The following is a 21631-nucleotide window of genomic DNA, read 5'->3' as shown; positions in this document are numbered from 1 at the left end:
GAAGGTAATGTTGTCTATGATATAGAAGGCCCTGGTCTCTACTGAAAGGAAAGTTTGCTATTAAGCAACTCAGTTGTTATGATTGAACCCTGATTTTTTGCATTAAAATTTTCAAGTGATCTCTTTTATTCATGAGACTCTTGTTGCTTAATTGTCAAGTTGTATTTATGAATCTTGTTATTCTCTACTTAGTCCAGTTGGTGGTTATAGCTGACTCATAAATCCATAAAACCCTTCAGTTATCAACTAATTAGGTACTGCACCTGTCCCTAAATAATTAACATTAATCATTAACTTACAATTATCATTGTAGTTATTAAGTTACCCCCAAACTTTTTAGTATAATTCAAAGTAAGAATCACAGAGTAAGAATTTGCAGATCAGCCTAGGATACATATATAGACACAAACACACATGCACACACACTTACACACTCATACACACAAATACACACCTCAACACAGACACACTTACACAGACACATAAATATACAAACATGCACACATGCACACATACCACCATACACACAGCCACACATACACTCATATATACTGATACCCCCACATATTCCTCCAACACACAGTCATACATGTACACATACATACATATTCAGACACACATGCACACACTCATACAGACACACACACCACATATAGATATATGTGAACACATACACTCATACATAAATACAGGCACACACATACACACCCATACCTTTCACACCCACGCCTTTATCAAATGCATACACATACATACAGATAGAAACAAGTAGATACACAGACACCCCACACATACACACACACATACATGAACACACTCAAACATACATACTCACACACATGCTCACAGACAGAAACAGACACATACAAATACATGAATATACAGAATGCACACATGCATACACACATATACACACATGCACACACACATGCACACATTTGTACATATACTACACATGAACATATGTAGACACATGTGCAGACACACATGAACACACATCTACACATATACACACACCACACATATAGACACATACACACATAGACACATACATACTCTCACACACATATAGACTCTCACACACATATAGACACATACGTACACACATGCATATGCATACACATACCACCCCACATGCACACAGATAGACAGACAGACACTACACATGCACACACTGATACTCACATGCTTACATTCACACACATGCACACACTCTCGCACATATAGATACACACATGCATGCACATACATATACACCCATACAAATAAAAACATGCACAAACCCACACAGACACAGATACACACACACACACCTGCTCTGTATCAGATATTCTCTGATAGTTTCTATTCTATCTTACACCTTTTCACTTAAGAGCATACTTACATACAAGAGAGGTTTTACTGCTTATGGTTATACAGTGACTAACAGTCCTCTTTAATGATGTAGGTACTGATAAGCTTCTTATTTGTCTATAACATCCTATTCATGCTCCTGTAAATAATCCAAATTAATACACACACATGCTCTCTTCTCTCTCTCTCTCTCTCTCTCTCTCTCTCTCTCTCACACACACACACACACACACACTGAAAGCAGAAAAGGAACTAGGTGGAAATAGGAAGGAGATCGATGGGAATGGGAAGGGTATTGAGAGGTACCAATATGGCTAAAAATACATTATTTAACCCCTTGAACAGATATCATAATAAAATTATGTACAACTAACATATGCTTATAAAAGCTTGGAAAATGGTGGCATATGAAAATTCTTATACCAAAACTGAAAATTTAGAAGAACAAATAAAAGTCTCTTTCAAGATTAGAACTCACTTGTTGCCTTCACCATTATAGACCCATTTAGTTGAGCCAATTCCTTCATAGTCTGAAGCCCAGTAATAAACACAGGCGTTAATGTGCAGGAGAAACAGCAAGTAGCCAGTTGTTCGGATGACTCTGTCAGAGAGAAGAAATGGAAAGTGAAGCTTGGCGTGGTTTCTGGAATGCAGCTGATTTCAACATTTTCTTTTTCTCTATGCTTCCAATGAGCCCTCTTGCTTCAGATTTGCTAAGTGTCAACTCTCATTTGTGCAGTAGAAAGCGAAGGTGACACCACATGTTGTCTGCCTGCAGAGTCTTGAATGGGCTTGACGGAGTGTAAAGAAAGTCTTCATTTCTTTGCGCAGATGGTGTGAGTCAACTCTGTGAAAAAGACATGCCTCAAGGGTCACTTCTTCATTTTGAGTTCCATAAAATACGCCACACTGATTTACCTGGATATCAGAAAGGCTCACAGGACTTCATGCTGTGATGAACTGTGATTGAAGATCTCTACTCAGGAAGTTCAGAATGGCAAATGAGTGAAATTTAGGCGAGGTATAAATTGTCATGAGGGATGGGGAGCTGATTCGCATGAGTGTACTGGTCTCTTATCCGTTAAACTGTAATATGACAGGTTCTCTTCCTTACTTTAATCTAAGTGTACTTGAAACAGCCCAATTTGCTTTAGAATATGTACTCATTTATATAGAAAAATAGAAAAGGCCCCATGTTTTGGAGCAGAGTGGTCATTGTCTCCTAAACGCCTTCTAAAATGTTCTGCTACCACTTTCTCTGCTTCCTCCAAATTTGCCAATGAAACTCACCTGTAGACATATGCTTTGTCCATTATAGACTCCAGGTGATGGTTAAACTCAAAGAATGAAGTATACTGTATAAGAAACAAGCAAAATAAATAAAAAATAAGTTAACTGTATGCTTATTTAGATAAAACTATATAACAGATTTTATTTTATTGCAAATAAATTTGTTCAGGTCTTTTAAAAACTCCTATGTCCTATTTAATATATTTCTTCTTTTCTTTTCTTTTCTTTTCTTTTCTTTTCTTTTCTTTTCTTCCTTCTTCCTCTTCCTCCTCCTCCTCCTCCTCCTCCTCCTTCCTCTTCCTCCTCCTCCTCCTTCTTCTTCCTCTTCTTCCTTCTCCTCCTCCTCCTTCTTCTTCTTCCTTTTTTTCTGAGACAGGGTTTCTCTGTGTAGCCTTGGCTGTCTTAGAACTCACTCTGTAGATCAGGCTGGCCTTGAACTCAGAAATTCGCCTGCCTCTGCCTTTCAAGTGCTGGAGTTAAAGGCATGCGTCACCACATTGGCAATAATATATTCTTTAAATAGTATTTTAACATGGTGTCAAGCCTATGGAGATAATTGTTTTATATTATTTCTATACTTTCACTACAGTCTTATTTGTGATACATGTTAAAAATCAATAATGGATTTCTTTCTTTTTTAAAATTTTTACTAGATATCTTCTCCATTTACATTTCAAATGCTATCCCCTTTCCTAGTTTCCTCTCTGAAAGTCCCCTATACCCTCCCCCCATGCTGCTCCCCAACCCACCCACTCCTGCTCCCTGGCCCTGGTATTCCCCTGTATTGGGACATATAATCTTTGCAAGACCAAGGGCCTCTCCTCCCATTGATGGCTAACTAGGTCATCCTCTGTTACATATGCAACTAGAGACAAGCTCTGGGGGGTACTGGTTAGTTCATATTGTTGATACTCCTATAGGGTTGCTGACCCCTTTAGCTTCTTGGGTATTTTCTTTAGCTCCTTCTTTAGGGGCCCTGTATTCCATCCAATAGCTGACTGTGAGCATTGACTACTGTATTTACCAGGCACTGGCATAGCCTCACAAGAGATAGCTATACCAGGATCCTGTCAGCAAAATCTTGCTGGTGTATGCAATAGTGTTTGGGTTTGTTGGCTGTTTACGGGATGGATCCCCGGATGGGGCAGTCTCTGGATGGTCCTTTCTTCAGTCTCAGCTCTGATCTTTGTCTCTGTAACTCCATCCATGGGTATTTTGTTCTCCATTCTAAGGAGGAACAAAGTATCCACACTTTGGTCTTCCTTCTTCTTGAGTTTCATGAGTTTTGCAAATTGTATCTTGGGTAGTCTAAGTTTCTGGGTTAATATCCGCTCATCAGTGAGTGCATATCATGTGTGTTCTTTTGTAATTGGGTTACCTCACTCAGGATGATGCCCTCCAGATCCACCCATTTACCTAAGAATTTCATAAATTCATTGTTTTTAATAGCTGAGGAGTACTCCATAGTGTAAATGTACCACATTTTCTGTATCCATTTTTCTGTTAAAGGCTATCTGGGTTCTTTCCAGGTTCTGGCTATTAAATAAGGCTGCTATGAACATAGTGGAGTATGTGTCCTTAAGACAAGTTGGAACATCTTCTGGGTATATGCCCAGGAGAGGTATTGCTGGATATTCCGGTAGTACTACGTCCAGTTTTCTGAGGAATGGCCAGACTGGTTGCCAGAGTGGTTGTACCAGCTTGCAATCCCACCAGCAATGGAGGAATGTTCCTCTTTCTCCACATCCTCCCCAGCACCTGCTGTCACCTGAATTTTTGATCTTAGACATTCTGACTGGTGTGAGGTGGAATCTCAGGGTTGTTTTGATTTGCATTTCCCTGACAATTAAGGATGTTCAACATTTTTTCAGGTGCTTCTCAGCCATTCTGTATTCCTCAGTTGAGAGTTCCTTGTTTAGTTCTGTACCCCATTTTTAATGGGGTTATTTGAATTTCTGGAGTCCAGCCTTTTGAGCGATTTATATATATTGGATATTAGTCCCCTATTAGATTTAGGATTGGTAAAGATCCTTTCCCAATCTGTTGGTGGCGTTTTTGTCTTAATGACAGTGTCTTTTACCTTACAGAGGCGTTGCAGTTTTATGAGGTCCTGTTTGTCAGTACTTGATCTTCCAGCACAAGCCATTGCTGTTCTGTTCAGGATTTTTTTTTCCCCCGTGCCCATATCTTTCAGGTTCTTCCCCACTTTCTCCTTTATAAATTTCACTGTCTCTGGTTTTATGTGGAGTTCCTTCTTCTACTTAGACTTGAGCTTTGTTCAAGGAGATAGGAATGGATCAATTCGCATTCTTCTACATGAGAACTGCCAGTTGTGCCAGCACCATTTGTTGAAAATGCTGTCTTTTTTCCACTGGATGGTTTTTTGCTCCCTTGTCAAAGATCAAGTGACCATAGGTGTGTGGATTCATTTATGGGTCTTCAATTCTAACCATTGATCAACCTGTCTGTCGCTGTACCAGTACCATGCAGTTTTTATCACAATTGCTCTGTGGTACAGCTTGAGGTCAGGCAAGGTGATCCCACCAGAGGTTCTTTTATTGTTGAGAATAGTTTTTGCTCTCCTAGGTCTTTTGTTATTCCAGATGAATTTGAAAATTGCCCTTTCTAATTCGTTGAAGAATTGAGTTGGAATTTTGATGGGGATTGCATTGAATCTGTAGATTGTTTTTGGCCAGATAGCCATTTTGACTATATTAATCCTGTCAATCCATGAGCATGGGAGATCTTTCCATCTTCTAGATCTTCCTAGATTTCTTTCTTCAGAGACTTGAAGTTCTCATCATGGAGATCTTTCACTCCCTTAGTTAGAGTCACACCATGCATTTTATATTATTTGTGATTAATGTGAAGGGTGTTGTTTCCCTAATTTCTTTTTCAGCCTGTTTATTCTATGGGTAGGAAAAGGCTACTGATTTGTTTGAGTTAATTTTATATTCAGCTACTACACTGAAAATGTTTATAAGGTTTAGGAGTTCTCTGGTGGAATTTTTTTTCTTTCCATTTTTTATTAGGTATTTAGCTCATTTACATTTCCAATGCTATACCAAAAGTCCCCCATACCCACCCACCCCCACTCCCCTAACTGCCCACTCCCCCTTTTTGGCCCTGGCGTTCCCCTGTTCTGGGGCATATAAAGTTTGTGTGTCCAATGGGCCTCTCTTTGCAGTGATGGCCGACTAGGCCATCTTTTGATACATATGCAGCTAGAGTCAAGAGCTCCGGGGTACTGGTTAGTTCATAATGTTGTTCCACCTATAGGGTTGCAGATCCCTTTAGCTCCTTGGGTGCTTTCTCTAGCTCCTTCATTGGGAGCCCTGTGATCCATCCATTAGCTGACTGTGAGCATCCACTTCTGTGTTTGCTAGGCCCTGGCATAGTCTCACAAGAGACAGCTACATCTGGGTCCTTTCGATAAAATCTTGCTAGTGTATGCAATGGTGTCAGGGTTTGGATGCTGATTATGGGGTGGATCCCTGGATATGGCAGTCTCTACATGGTCCATCCTTTCATCTCAGCCCCAAACTTTGTAACTCCGGCCATGGGTGTTTTGTTCCCACTTCTAAGGAGGGGCATAGTGTCCACACTTCAGTCTTCATTCTTCTTGAGTTTCATGTGTTTAGCAAATTGTATCTTATATCTTGGGTATCCTAGGTTTTGGGCAAATATCCACTTATCAGTGAGTACATATTGTGTGAGTTCCTTTGTGAATGTGTTACCTCACTCAGGATGATGCCCTCCAGGTCCATCCATTTGCCTAGGAATTTCATAAATTCATTCTTTTTAACAGCTGAGTAGTACTCCATTGTGTAGATGTACCACATTTTCTGTATCCATTCCTCTGTTGAAGGGCATCTGGGTTCTTTCCAGCTTCTGGCTATTATAAATAAGGCTGCTATGAACATAGTGGAGCATGTGTCCTTCTTACCAGTTGGGGCATCTTCTGGATATATGCCCAGGAGAGGTATTGCTGGATCCTCCGGTAGTACTATGTCCAATTTTCTGAGGAACCGCCAGACTGATTTCCAGAGTGGTTGTACAAGCCTGCAATCCCACCAACAATGGAGGAGTGTTCCTCTTTCTCCACATCCTCGCCAGCATCTGCTGTCACCTGAATTTTTGATCTTAGACATTCTGACTGGTGTGAGGTGGAATCTCAGGGTTGTTTTGATTTGCATTTCCCTGATGATTAAGGATGTTGAACATTTTTTCAGGTGCTTCTCTGCCATTCGGTATTCCTCAGGTGAGAATTCTTTGTTCAGTTCTGAGCCCCATTTTTTAATGGGGTTATTTGATTTTCTGAAGTCCACCTTCTTGAGTTCTTTATATATGTTGGATATTAGTCCCCTATCTGATTTAGGATAGGTAAAGATCCTTTCCCAATCTGTTGGTGGTCTCTTTGTCTTATTGACGGTGTCTTTTGTCTTGCAGAAACTTTGGAGTTTCATTAGGTCCCATTTGTCAATTCTCGATCTTACAGCACAAGCCATTGCTGTTCTGTTCAGGAATTTTTCCCCTGTGCCCATATCTTCAAGGCTTTTCCCCACTTTCTCCTCTATAAGTTTCAGTGTCTCTGGTTTTATGTGAAGTTCTTTGATCCATTTAGATTTGACCTTAGTACAAGGAGATAAGTATGGATCGATTCGCATTCTTCTACATGATAACAACCAGTTGTGCCAGCACCAATTGTTGAAAATGCTGTCTTTCTTCCACTGGATGGTTTTAGCTCCCTTGTCGAAGATCAAGTGACCATAGGTGTGTGGGTTCATTTCTGGGTCTTCAATTCTATTCCATTGGTCTACTTGTGTGTCTCTATACCAGTACCATGCAGTTTTTATCACAATTGCTCTGTAGTAAAGCTTTAGGTCAGGCATGGTGATTCCACCAGAGGTTCTTTTATCCTTGAGAAGAGTTTTTGCTATCCTAGGTTTTTTGTTATTCCAGATGAATTTGCAAATTGCTCCTTCTAATTTGTTGAAGAATTGAGTTGGAATTTTGATGGGGATTGCATTGAATCTGTAGATTGCTTTTGGCAAGATAGCCATTTTTACAATGTTGATCCTGTCAATCCATGAGCATGGGAGATCTTTCCATCTTCTGAGATCTTCTTTAATTTCTTTCTTCAGAGACTTGAAGTTTTTATCATACAGATCTTTCACTTCCTTAGTTAGAGTCCCTCCGAGATATTTTATATTATTTGTGACTATTGAGAAGGGTGTTGTTTCCCTAATTTCTTTCTCAGCCTGTTTATTCTTTGTGTAGAGAAAGGCCATTGACTTGTTTGAGTTAATTTTATATCCAGCTACTTCACCAAAGCTGTTTATCAGGTTTAGGAGTTCTCTGGTGGAATTTTTAGGGTCACTTATATATACTATCATATCATCTGCAAAAAGTGATATTTTGACTTCCTCCTTTCCAATTTGTATCCCCTTGATTTCCTTTTGTTGTCGAATTGCTCTGTCTAGGACTTCAAGTACTATGTTGAAAAGGTAGGGAGAAAGTGGGCAGCCTTGTCTAGTCCCTGATTTTAGTGGGATTGCTTCCAGCTTCTCTCCATTTACTTTGATGTTGGCTCCTGGTTTGCTGTAGATTGCTTTTATCATGTTTAGGTATGGGCCTTTAATTCCTGATCTTTCCAGAACTTTTATCAAGGATGGGTGTTGGATCTTGTCAAATGATTTTTCTGCACATAACGAGATGATCATGTGGTTTTTGTCTTTGAGTTTGTTTATATAGTGGATTACATTGATGGATTTTCGTATATTAAACCATCCCTGCATCCCTGGAATTAAACCTACTTGGTCAGGATGGATGATTGCTTTAATGTGTTCTTGGATTCGGTTAGCGAGAATTTTATTGAGGATTTTTGCATCGATATTCATAAGAGAAATTGGTCTGAAGTTCTCTATCTTTGTTGGATCTTTCTGTGGTTTAGGTATCAGAGTAATAGTGGCTTCATAAAATGAGTTGGGTAGAGTACTTTCTACTTCTATCTTGTGAAAAAGTTTGTGCAGAACTGGAATTAGATCTTCTTTAAAGGTCTGATAGAACTCTGCACTAAACCAGTCTGGTCCTGGGCTTTTTTTGGCTGGGAGACTATTTATAACTGCTTCTATTTCTTTAGGGGATATGGGACTGTTTAGAAGGTCAACTTGATCCTGATTCAACTTTGGTACCTGGTATCTGTCCAGAAATTTGTCCATTTCATCCAGGTTTTCCAGTTTTGTTGAGTATAGCCTTTTGTAGAAGGATCTGATGGTGTTTTGGATTTCTTCAGGATCTGTTGTTATGTCTCCCTTTTCAGTTCTGATTTTGTTAATTAGGATTTTGTCTCTGTGCCCTCTAGTGAGTCTAGCTAAGGGTTTATCTATCTTGTTGATTTTCTCAAAGAACCAACTCCTCGTTTGGTTAATTCTTTGAATAGTTCTTCTTGTTTCCACTTGGTTGATTTCACCCCTGAGTTTGATTATTTCCTGCCATCTACTCCTCTTGGGTGAATTTGCTTCCTTTTTTTCTAGAGCTTTTAGATGTGTTGTCAAGCTGCTAGTATGTGCTCTCTCCCGTTTCTTCATGGAGGCACTCAGAGCTATGAGTTTCCCTCTTAGAAATGCTTTCATTGTGTCCCAAAGGTTTGGGTACGTTGTGGCTTCATTTTCATTAAACTCTAAAAAGTCTTTAATTTCTTTCTTTATTCCTTCCTTGACCAAGGTATCATTGAGAAGAGTGTTGTTCAGTTTCCACGTGGGTGTTGGCTTTCTGTTATTTTTTTTTGTTATTGAAGATCAGCCTTAGTGCATGGTGATCTGATAGGATACATGGGACAATTTCAATATTTTTGAATCTGTTGAGGCCTGTTTTGTGACCTATTATGTGGTCAATTTTGGAAAAGGTACCATGAGGTGCTGAGAAGAAGGTATATCCTTTTGTTTTAGGATAAAATGTTGTGTAGATATCTGTCAGATCCATTTGTTTCATCACTTCTGTTAGTTTCAGTGTGTCCCTGTTTAGTTTCTGTTTCCATGATCTGTCCATTGGTGAAAGTGGTGTGTTGAAGTCTCCCACTATTATTGTGTGAGGTGCAATGTGTGCTTTGAGCTTTACTAAAGTTTCTTTAATGAATGTTGCTGCCCTTGTATTTGGAGCATAGATATTCAGAATTGAGAGTTCCTCTTGGAGGATTTTACCTTTGATGAGAACGAAGTGCCCCTCCTTGTCTTTTTTGATGACTTTGGGATGGAAGTCAATCTTATCAGATATTAGGATGGCTACTCCAGCTTGTTTCTTCATACCATTTGCTTGGAAAATTGTTTTCCAGCCTTTTATTCTGAGGTAGTGTCTATCTTTTTCTCTGAGATGTGTCTCCTGTAAACAGCAAAATGTTGGGTCTTGTTTGTGTAGCCAGTTTGCTAGTCTATGTCTTTTTATTGGGGAGTTGAGACCATTGATGTTAAGAGATATTAAGGAAAAGTAATTGTTGCTTCCTGTTATTTTTGTTGTTAAAGTTGGCATTCTGTTCTTGTGGCTGTCTTCTTTTAGGTTTGTTGAGGAATTACCTTCTTGTTTTTTCTAGGGCATTGTTCCCGTTCTTGTATTGGTTTTTCTCTGTTATTAACCTTTGAAGGGCTGGATTCGTGGAGAGATAATGTGTGAATTTGGTTTTGTCATGTAATACTTTGGTTTCTCCATCTATGGTAATTGAGAGTTTGGCTGGGTATAGTAGCCTGGGCTGGCATTTGTGTTCTCTTAGTGTCTGTATAACATCTGTCCAGGCTCTTCTGGCTTTCATAGTCTCTGGTGAAAAATCTGGTGTAATTCTGATAGGCTTGCCTTTGTATGTTACTTGACCTTTTTCCCTTACTGCTTTTAGTATTCTATCTTTATTTAGTGCATTTGTTGTTCTGATTATTATGTGTCGGGAGGAATTTCTTTTCTGGTCCAGTCTATTTGGAGTTCTGTAGGCTTCTTGTATGTTCATAGGTATCTCTTTCTTTATATTTGGGAAGTTTTCTTCAATAATTTTGTTGAAGATGTTTGCTGGTCCTTTAAGTTGAAAATCTTCATTCTCATCCACTCCTATTATCCGTAGGTTTGGTCTTCTCATTGTGTCCTGGATTTCCTGGATATTTTGAGTTAGGATCTTTTTGCATTTTCCATTTTCTTTGATTGTTGTGCCGATGTTCTCTATGGAATCTTCTGCACCTGAGATTCTCTCTTCCATCTCTTGTATTCTGTTGCTGATGCTCAAATCTATGGTTCCAGATTTCTTTCCTAGGGTTTCTATCTCCAGTGTTGCCTCACTTTGAGTTTTCTTTATTGTTTCTACTTCCCTTTTTAGGTCTAGTATGGTTTTGTTCATTTCCATCACCTGTTTGTATGTTTTTTCCTCTTTTTCTGTAAGGACTTCTACCTGTTTGATTGTGTTTTCCTGTTTTTCTTTAAGGACTTGTAACTCTTTAGCAGTGTTCTCCTGTATTTCTTTAAGTGATTTATTAAAGTCCTTCTTGATGTCCTCTACCATCATCATGAGATATGCTTTTAAATCTAGGTCTAGGTTTTCGGGTGTGTTGGGGTGCCCTGGACTGGGCGAAGTGGGAGTGCTGGGTTCTGATGATGGTGAGTGGTCTTGGTTCCTGTTAGTAAGATTCCTACGTTTACCTTTCGCCATCTGGTAATCTCTGGAGCTAGTAGTTATAGTTGACTCTGTTTAGAGATTGTTCTTCTGGTGATTCTGTTACCGTCTCTCAGCAGACCTGGGAGACAGATTCTCTCCTCTGAGTTTCAGTGCTCAGAGCACTCTCAGCTGGCAAGCTCTCTTACAGGGAAGGTGCACAGATATCTTGTTTTTGGACCTCCTCCTGGTCGAAGAAGAAGGCCCAAAACAGGGCCTCTCTCAGAATCTGTGTTGCTTTGGCAGTTCCCAGAAGCTGTCAGCTTCTGTGGTGCAGACTCTCACCTGTGCAGACTAAATTCCTAAGTTCCAGGGAGTCCTGGAACCAAGATGGCTACCGCTGCTCCTGAGGCTGAGGCCGCCTCCCGAGCCAGGCGGACACCTGTCCTCTGGTCTGGACGGTGGCCTGCAAAGGGTACTGCCTCCACGGCTCTGTGCTTCCGCCCGTCCCAGAAGCTGTCCGGTTCTCTGGCGCACCCTCTAACCTGTTCAGACTAATTTCCTAGGTCCCGCGGAGTCCCGGAACCCAGATGGCGACCGCTGCTGCTGAGGCTGAGGCTCCTCTGGTGGAATTTTTAGGGTCACTTATATATACTATCATATCATCTGCAAAAAGTGATATTTTGACTTCATCTTTTCCAATTTGTATCCCCTTGATCTCTTTTTGTTGTCCAATTGCTCTGTCTAGGACTTCAAGTACTATATTGAATAGGTAGGTAGAAAGTGGGCAGCCTTGTTTAGTCTCTGATTTCAGTGGGATTGGTCCAGCTTCCCTCCATTTAGTTTGATGTTGGCTCCTGGTTTGCAGTATATTGTTTTTATTATGTTTAGGTATGGACGTGGAATTCCTGATTTTCCAAGACTTTTATCATGAAGGGGTGTTGGATTTTTGTCAAATGCTTTCCCAGCATCTAACGCAAGGATCATGTGGTTTTTGTCTTTGAGTTTGTTTATATAGTGAATTACGTTGATGGATTTCTGTATATTAAACCATCCCTGCATCCCTGGAATGAAGTGTACATGATCATGATGGATGATCATTTGATATGTTCTTGGATTAGGTTGTGGAGAATTTTATTGAGTAATTTTGCATCAATATTCATAAGGGAAATTGGTCTGAAGTTCTCTTTCTTTGTTGGGTCTTTATGTGTTTTAGGTATCAGAGTAATTGTGGCTTCATAGAATGAATTGGGTAGAGTACCTTCTGTTTCTATTTTTTTGGAATAACTTGAGGAGAATTGGAATTAGGTCTTCTTTGAAGGTCTGATAGAACTCTGCACTAAGCCTATCTGATTCTGGGTTATTTTTTTTTGGTTGGGAGACTATTAATGACTACTTCTATTTCTTTAGGGGATATGGGACTGTTTAGATCATTTATCTGATCCTGACTTAATTTTGGTACCTTGTGTCTGTCTGGGAATCTGTCCATTTCATCCAGGTTTTCCAGTTTTGTTGAGTAAGGATTTTGTAGTAGGATTTGATGATGTTTTGGACTTCCTCATGTTCTGTTGTTATGTCTCTCTTTTCATTTCTGATTTTGTTAATTAGGATGCTGTCCCTGTGCCCTCTAGTTAGTCTGGGTAAGGGTTCATCTATCTTGTTGATTTTCTCAAAGAACCAGCTTCTGGTCTGGTTGATTCTTCAAATAGTTCCTTTTCTTTCCACTTAGTTGATATCAGCCCTGAGTTTTTTTCCTGCTCTCTACTCCTCTTGGGTGAATTTGCTTCCTTTTGCTCTAGAGATTTTAGGTGTGCTTTCAGGCTGCTAGTGTATGCTCTCTCTAGTTTCTTTTTGGAGGCACTCAGAGCAATGAGTTTTTCTCTTAGGACAGCTGCCATTGTGTCTCATAAGTTTGGGTATGTTGTGGCTTCATTTTCATTAAACTCTAAAAAGTCTTTAATTTCTTTCTTTATTTCTTCCTTGACCAAGGTATCAATGAGTAGAGCATTGTTCAGCTTCCACGTGAATGTTGGTTTTGTATTATTTATGTTGTTATTGAAGATCAACCTTAGTTCGTGGTGATTTGATAGGATGCATGGGATAATTTCAATGTTTTTATATCTGTTGAGGCCTGTTTTGTGACCAATTATATGGTCAATTTTGGAGAAGGTATCATGAGGTGCTGAGAAGAAGTTATATTCTCTTGTTTTATGATAAAATGTTCTGTAGATATCTTTTAAATCCATTTTTTCATAACTTCTGTTTGTTTCAATGTGTCTCTGTTTAGTTTGTGTTTCTAGGATCTATCCACTGATGAGAATGGGGTGTTGAAGTCTCCCACTATTATTGTGTGAGGTGCAATGTGTGCTTTGAGCTTTACTAAAGTTTCTTTAATGTATGTGGCTACCCTTTATTTGGAGCATAGATATTCAGAATTGAAAGTTCATTTTGGAAGATTTTTCCTTTCATGAATATGAAGTGTCCCTCCTTGACTTTTTTTGTTAACTTTTGTTTGGAAGTGGATTTTTTTCGATATTAGAATGGTTACTCCAGCTTCTTTCTTCAGACTATTTCCTTGGAAAATTGTTTTCCAGCCTTTCACTCTGATGTAGTGTCTGTCTTTTTCCCTGAGGTGGGTTTCCTGTAAGCAGCAAAATGTTGGGTCCTGTTTGTGTAGCCAGTCTATTAGTCTATGTCTTTTTATTGGGGAATTGAGTCCATTAATATTAAGAGATATTAAGGAAAAGTAATTGTGGCTCCCCGTTATTTTTGTTGTTAGAGTTGGGATTCTGTTTTTGCGGCTTTCCTTTTTTTTTTTTTTTTTTTTTAGGTTTGTTGAAGAATTATGTTCTTGCTTTTCCTAGGATGTAGTTTCCATTTTTGTGTTGGTGTTTTCTCTTTTTTTCTCCTTTGAAGGGCTAGATTCGTGGAAAGATACTATGTGAATTTGGTTTTGTCATAGAATACTTTGGTTTCTCCATCTATGGTAATTGAGAGTTTGGCTGGGTATAGTAGCCTGGGCTGGCATTTGTGTTCTCTTAGGGTCTGTATAACATCTGTCCAGATCTTCTGTCGTTCATCTTCTCTGGTGAGAATTCTGGTATAATTCTGATAGGCCTGCCTTTATATTTTACTTGATCTTTTTCCCTTACTGCTTTTAATATTATATCTTTATTTAGTGCATTTGTTGTTCTGATTATAATGTGTCAGAAGGAATTTCTTTTCTTGTCCAGTCTATTCGGAGTTCTGTAGGCTTCGTCTGTGTTCATGGGCCTCTCTTTTTTTAGGTTAGGGAAGTTTTCTTCTATAATTTTGTTGAAGATATTTACTGGCCCTTTAAGTTGAAAATCTTCATTCCCATGTACTCCTATTATCCCTAGGTTTGTTCTTCTCATTGTCTCCTGGATTTCCTGGATGTTTTGAGTTAGGATCTTTTTGCATTTTGCATTTTCTTTGATTGTTGTGTCCATGTTTTTCTATGTAATTTTCTGCATCTGAGATTCTCTTTTCTATGTCTTGTATTCTGTAGCTGATGCTTGCATCTATGCTTCCTGATTTCTTTCCTGGGATTTCTATCTCCAGAGTTGTCTCTCTTTAGGTTTTTCTTATTGTTTCTACATCCATTTTTAGATCTTAGATGGTTTTGGTTAATTTCATCACCTGTTTGGTTGTGTTTTCCTGTAATTCTTTAAGGGATTTTTGTGATTCCTCTTTATGCCCTTCTACCTGTTTAGCTATATTCTCCTGTATGTTTAATTGAGTTATTAACATCCTTCTTAAAATCCTCTACCAGCATCATGAGATATGATTTTAATTCCGAATCTTGCTTTTCAGGTGTGTTGGGGTGTCCAGGACTCACTGTGATGGGAGTGCTAGATCCTGATTATGATGAGTGGTCTTGGTTTCTGTTAATATAATTCTTAAGTTTGCCTTTAGCCATCTGGTAATCTCTGGCATTAGTTGTTATAGCTGTCTCTGGCTGGAGCTTGTTCCTCTTGTTATTCTGTTAGCCTCTGTCAGCACTCCTGGGAGTCCAACTCTCTTCTGAGTTTCAGTTGGCAGAGTACTCTTTGCAGGCAAGTTTGAAGAGGTCTGGAGCTCAGCTCTGCCTCCTGGCTGTAGATGAAGGCCTGAAAGGGACCCTGTCCCAGAAGCTGTGTTGCTTCTGCTGGCTGTGCGCTCTCCTGTGCAGACTGGTCTTTGAGGGACCTGGGATACAAGATGGAGTTCTCACCTGTTCTGGTGGACAGAGCCCACCCTGGAGGCTGCCTCTCCTTTGAACGGGAAAGTGCGCAGAGGTCTGCGTATCAGCTATACTTCCTGGCTGAAGATCGCATGTGTCCTTATTACAAGTTGAAATATCTTCCTGGTATATGCCCAGGAGAGGTATTACTGGATATTCCAGTAGTAGTATGTCCAATTTTCTGAGGAAAGGCCAGACTGATTTCCAGAGTGGTTGTACAAGCCTGCAATCCCACCAACAATGGAAGAGTGTTCCTCTTTCTGAACATTCTGCTGTCACCTGAGTTTTTGATTTCAGGGTTGTTTTGAATTGCTATTCCTGGATGATTAAGGATGTTCAACATTTTTTCAAGTGCTTCTCAGCCACTTGGTATTCCTCAGTTGAGAGTTCTTTGTTTAGCTCTGTACCCCATTTTTTAATAGGGTTATTTGTTTTGTTGGAATCCAACTTCTTGAGTTTTTTATACATATTGGATATTAGTCCCCTATCTGATTTAGGATTGGTAAAGATGTTTTCCCAATCTATTGGGGGCCTTTTGTTTTATTGACAGTGTCCTTTGCCTTACAGAAGCTTTCCACCTCACACCAGTCAGAATGGCTAAGATTAAAAACTCAGGTGACAGCAGATGCTGGCGAGGATGTGGAGAAAGAGGAACACTCCTCCATTGTTGGTGGGATTGCAAGCTGGCCTCTGAGAGACCCGGGATAAAAGATGGTGATCTGGCCTGAGACCGGAGTCAGAGCCCTCTCTGGAGGCCCACTCTCCTCTGGTGGGAAGATGCATAGAGGTCTAGGGCTTAGCTCTGTCTCCTGGCTGAGGATGAAGGCTGGAAGGAACCCTGTCCAAGAAGCTCTGTTGCTTCTGTGCCTGCTTACTCTCCTACGAGGCCTGGTCTCAGAGACCTGGGGTACAAGATCAGTGGGTTTCTTTCTAATGCATATAGTAAAAGTCTACTCTACAATGATTAAAATCATACTTCTAAAACATAAATAAAAGAATAAAAATATGTTGTTGTTAACAGTAACTTTGTTTTTAAGGAAAAGGCCATAAATCTCTATATTTTTTAAAATGTAGAGTCCACTAAACATTAGAAGAGGCTGTGTTCTGTGCTATCCTTAGGTTCATTGGCTTCATGTGATCTAATTGAAACAGAGTTGCTGTTTCCCTCAAGCTTGTTAAATGTGCTGATGCATACATAGGATATTTACTGAGCTGTAAGGAAAAATGAAATCATGACATTTTCAGATAAAGGAATGGAACTAGAGAAAAATACTGAGTGAGGTAACAAAGGCCCAGAGTGACAAACGCTGCATATTTTCTTTCATTTCTAGTTTTGTCTTAGCTCTCACTTTTTTGGGGTACTCCTATTGCATCGTCTCCCCCATTCTTTCATTTCTATAGGAGATAGGGCACAGAATATAACCATGGAATCACCACAAATCCCAGAGCAAAATGCTAACACTAGTGTTGATGTGGTTCTAGAAACATCTTCGACTACATGCCTTGGCTCCTTACCTAAACATGATATAATGAAAAGAGTGTGCGTAGGTGTGCACTGATGTGCTGAAAGCACTTAGAAAGGGAAGATCTTATAGACGGGAGTCCTCAGCCACTACTTATTCCAAAATATCACCCAATTAATATGTGCCTGCTGAGCCTTTGGATTAAATAAATTATATATAATAGGTTAGTTATGTGTAATACATTCATATTATATATGAAACAGTAATCTTTACCCTTAAGGTAGAAATATACACAAGTATTTGTTCCCCCAGTATTCCTGAAAATATCCTTTAAAAGCTCAGGTTGTGTTAAGCATAATTTTTGATAACTTGTTTATTTGGCTTTTAATACAAGTTTCCTGAAAGGACATGGTTTTAAAACTAATATTTTCATAGAGAAATTTTGTGTTCATAACATGTTTTTTCCCATTTATAAGTTGGAGACAGGTATATAATATTACTCTAGAGAATCATCTATCCAAATAACACCTTTATAAATTACTGAAAGATAGGACTATTCAACTAGAGAAAAATCAGTGTTGATTTTCATAATATCCTGTATTAAAATGTTGGTTCTCGAGAGCTCTCTAACATGGATTCAGAGATGGGGTCTAAGAGGAAATATTTTATAAGCTTTCACTAAAAAGCCATTTGGATTCCAAATTCCATTAGAATCTGAGTCTTTTTGGAAATTAGTTATTTCTGAACACATGCCTCCTGAAACTTTCCTATGAGAGTCTAAGTTTGACAAGGTGGTAGTCTGATGCTAGCCTGTTCTGCCTTGATTTGCACTCATCTTCCAAAGTCACACCAGGACCCTCTAGAGTTTTCTTGGGTATATGGGAATACAGGGTTAGGATTTTTTTTAACTTAGAAAATGATAAGCAGAGAAAGAAAAATTTATGTGCCTGATCAGTATCTGGCACTATTATAGCAAATAATCTGCAGTAAGATAAGTAATGGTAGCATCTTCAGTGTGGGTGGACAGGCTTTCCCACTATGGGGATTCTCATCTTCCTCAGTGATAACATGAAACTGTTGGGAGGAATAAGATAGATAAAGGAAGAAAAGTTTAATAACAATGTGTAGCAAGATTAGCCGTAGCAACCATTGTAGGATCCATCATGGTTGCTAGATTATACTGGAAATATAGTCAAGATATTTTCCCAGGAACATACACAATTTAAATTTATAATGTATATTGAGTTACTTTTAAGAGGGTTGTTTTTTGAAGTTCAAGTTATCATTAATATTCTTTCAAAAATTTGAGATTTATTCATTTTTCTTATTTTTTAAAGATATGTATGTATAGATGTTTTACCTGCATGTATGTTTGCTCCACATATGATGCTGATAGCTGACAGAAGAGGGTGCCAGATCCCCAGGAAATAGAGATACTGTCCGTGGTCATCTGGCATGTGGATGCTGGGAATCGAAACTGGATCCTGCAAGAGCAGTCAGTACTCCTCTAACTGCTGCTACTCTTAAAGATATATGTAAACATTCACTCAGATTTGCCACTAGTTTCTATGATACCCGGCAAATCTGAGTTTATGAAATATGTATGTCTTAGGATAGTTCAAATAGGCACTATATATTTCAAAATCAATATAAAATACATCACTTCAAAATTTTGTCTTTCTTCTCACCTCTATTTATCCTGTTTTTCCTTTTCATCCTAGGCAAATGCTTTAATTAGTTTTTGAAAAACATTTGCAGTATTTAGTAATTTATTTCAATTTAGAAAATTGAATAGTTTTTCTTTCTGGTTTATATAATTTAATATTGATCTGTAAAGTATTTTCTATCTAGCTTTCCCCTATTTTCCTTAGCAATTTATCTTGAGCTTCTTTGCATATTATTACACAGAAATTATTCCTTGTTTTCCAGGTAAATCATTATGTAGATTGGCCCTGGGCCTCAGGAAATTTAACTGCTTTTTGTTTGTTTGTTGCTTCATTTGATCACCTGATATTTTAGACATTTGGAAAATATCTGCTAAAACAGGTTGCTGAGAAAAAAAATAAAAATTATAAATTATTTATTTGTAATTGTAGTCATCTTTAGACCTACCAAAGCATTCCAGTTTGGATTATAAAAATACTTGTTTGTAAGATTTGCCTGCCGTTAGCTGTCATTTCTATCTGTAGAATCAATGGCATTATCCACTAAAATATAGTACTGATAAAGACAGAGAAATGGAGACCTGCTTAGAATGTGTTGAGCACTATTAATTATAGGATATCTAAATTTGCTTCAAGCTTTTCATTAGGAGAAGGAGAACCCAGCTGCATATAGTTTCTTTACCTTTAATATCCGATTTGCTCTGAATATTGGATTAACTCCAAAGAAGATGTAGAGAACTTCGAATGGCAGTAGAGATGCCACATCCATCTGTTGAAAGAACATATTCACATTTATGTGGAGTTTGCCTGCCTCTCTATGCTTGGATTTGTACCTGTACATACCAATATATGTACAAGCTACTTTTCTGTTGCTGTGATAAAATCTCCTGCAAGGTAACCTAAGGATGAAAGAATTTTAGCTTATGGATCTAGGGGGATGCAGTTTATCACAGTGGAGAGCACATGGTCTAGGCAGGGAAGGCTTGGGGACAGAAACATAAAGATGGCTGTCACACTCCATTCCAACTCAGGATGTCTAGAGTGAATAGGAAGGAAATAGTGGCCTGAGGGCTATAAAGTCTCAAATTGGCTCCTAGTGAGATAATTTCTTTAGCAAGGTTTCACATTTTAAAGGCTCTACAACCTTCTCATACTATCTAGGGACCAAGTGTAAGTATGTGAAAGTTGTCGAGCTATAATTAATTATTTGCTACTTAAACCAAGATTGCTTTCACTTACATTATGCCATGTCAAGACATTAATATCATGAAAACAGGGGTACTAGTTTACAAACTAGTATCAAACTAGTAAACTAGTCTATGGCCACACATTCCTCTTTCACTTTCATATGTCTAAGCTCTCCTTACTCATTACCTTTGTTCAGATTTTTCATGTCTCATATAGTGCAGTGATGTCACAAATGCTAATGTTAAAACATATTTTGACAGCCTGGAAACATGAGGTCCTGGAATACAAATCGAATCTAGTTTTGATTTTGTTTGATATTCTTGTAAATTCATCGCAATGACATTGCTTTATGGTCCAGCAATTCCTTCAGTGCTCCACATGGATTATATAGTTCTGGTTCATCTCGGTTTCCTGGTGAATTCTACCACTGTCTTCTTTGGGTTGTTTTGCTACCAACTACCTGCTATGATAGTTTCTATTAGAGACTCTTAATTAAGTCTATTAATGTCTTCACAGGCGAAAAGAGAGAAAGAAATAAACTCTGTTTTAAAATAGATCAACAACTCAGATTTAAAAAAAAGTACTGGAAAACACCATGATATGGCTAAAATATTCATTTTAAAACTTTTCATACATTTACATTTTTCTCATACCATCGTAATTAAATAGCACTCCTTAGGAATCTACATAATTTTGTCTACTTTTGTATATTTTGTGTACATATATTTGCCTCTCTCTCTCTCTCTTTCTCATGTGTGTGTGTGTGTGTGTGTGTGTGTGTGTGTGTGTAGAAGAGGGCATTCCATACCCTGAAGCTACAGTTCTAGGAGGTTGTGAGCTGCTTGACATGGGTCCTTGAGACTGAATTTGGGTCCTCTGCAAGAGAAGCAAGTGTTTCTGACCTCTGATCTGTCTCTCTAATCCCTTATAGACTTTCTTGCTGCATATGTATCAAAAGATGACCTAGTCGGCCATCACTGGAAAGAGAGGCCCATTGGTCAGGCAAACGTTATATGCCCCAGTACAGGGGAATGCCAGGGCCAAAAAATGGGAATGGGTGGGTAGGGGAGTGCGGGGGGGGGGGGACTTTTGGGATAGCATTGGAAATGTAATTGAAGAAAATACGTAATAAAAAAAAGAAAAAAAAGAAGTTACTTTTTAAAAATAAAATAATTGTTTTCATTAAATTTACACAGCCTATTAAGCACTACATTAAAAAATCTAAGGTATCTTGAGATAATAAAGAGTAGTTAAGAACATGTAGGGAGTTGGTTCTGATGCTTTGATTAGGAATCTATTTCGAACTGTCTGGCCATTGAACTAAAAAGCATATTAAAATATGTTAATTTGTGTATTTCATCTGTAGATCTGAGATAGCTCCTGGGCAGGTGCATGCTTGTGTGTATGCACCCAGCCAGGAACACAAAGTGGAATAGACAAAACTACATGTTACAGGAACATGTTGTAAGACCACATAAATTACATAGAAAATTTTGAGAAGTGAGTAACAATTTCAAAGCCAACAACTATTGACTAAAACTATCATTTACTTATTTAACCAGATTAGTTGTCATAAGCAAATGACTCTCAAAATGTGTTGGCTTAGAAATTACACATATCATCAGCCCTTTACCTTGTACATATTGATCCTCATTATAAGTTGAGACATGTATAGGACATTAATTAAAATAATGTCTTAAACAAGGAGGCAGCGACACCATTTTTTACTTTTCTTGTGCTACCCTAGAACCCATGGTTTTTACCTCAAATGCCAATGATTTTTTTATTTGGATTCTCTCTGATT

At 38.5% G+C, this 21631-nt stretch overlaps 1 protein-coding gene across 1 annotated transcript in view; it reads right to left on the bottom strand.

Moving 5' to 3' along the window:
* The window catches only part of Cngb3 (cyclic nucleotide gated channel beta 3), a 229774-nt gene that overhangs the window by 111990 nt on the left and 96153 nt on the right, over positions 1 to 21631 (bottom strand). Inside the window, exons 8-10 of the mRNA NM_013927.2 lie at positions 19322 to 19408; positions 2644 to 2708; positions 1832 to 1954 (exon numbers count right to left, since the gene is read on the bottom strand). Coding sequence (NP_038955.1) covers positions 1832 to 1954; positions 2644 to 2708; positions 19322 to 19408 — 275 coding nt within the window. The remainder of the gene's footprint in view (positions 1 to 1831; positions 1955 to 2643; positions 2709 to 19321; positions 19409 to 21631) is intronic.

This window comes from Mus musculus, chromosome 4 (genome assembly GCF_000001635.26).
Source record: "Mus musculus strain C57BL/6J chromosome 4, GRCm38.p6 C57BL/6J".
NCBI classification, from domain to species: Eukaryota; Metazoa; Chordata; class Mammalia; order Rodentia; family Muridae; genus Mus; species Mus musculus.
This window is presented reverse-complemented; position numbering and strand designations above follow the sequence as displayed.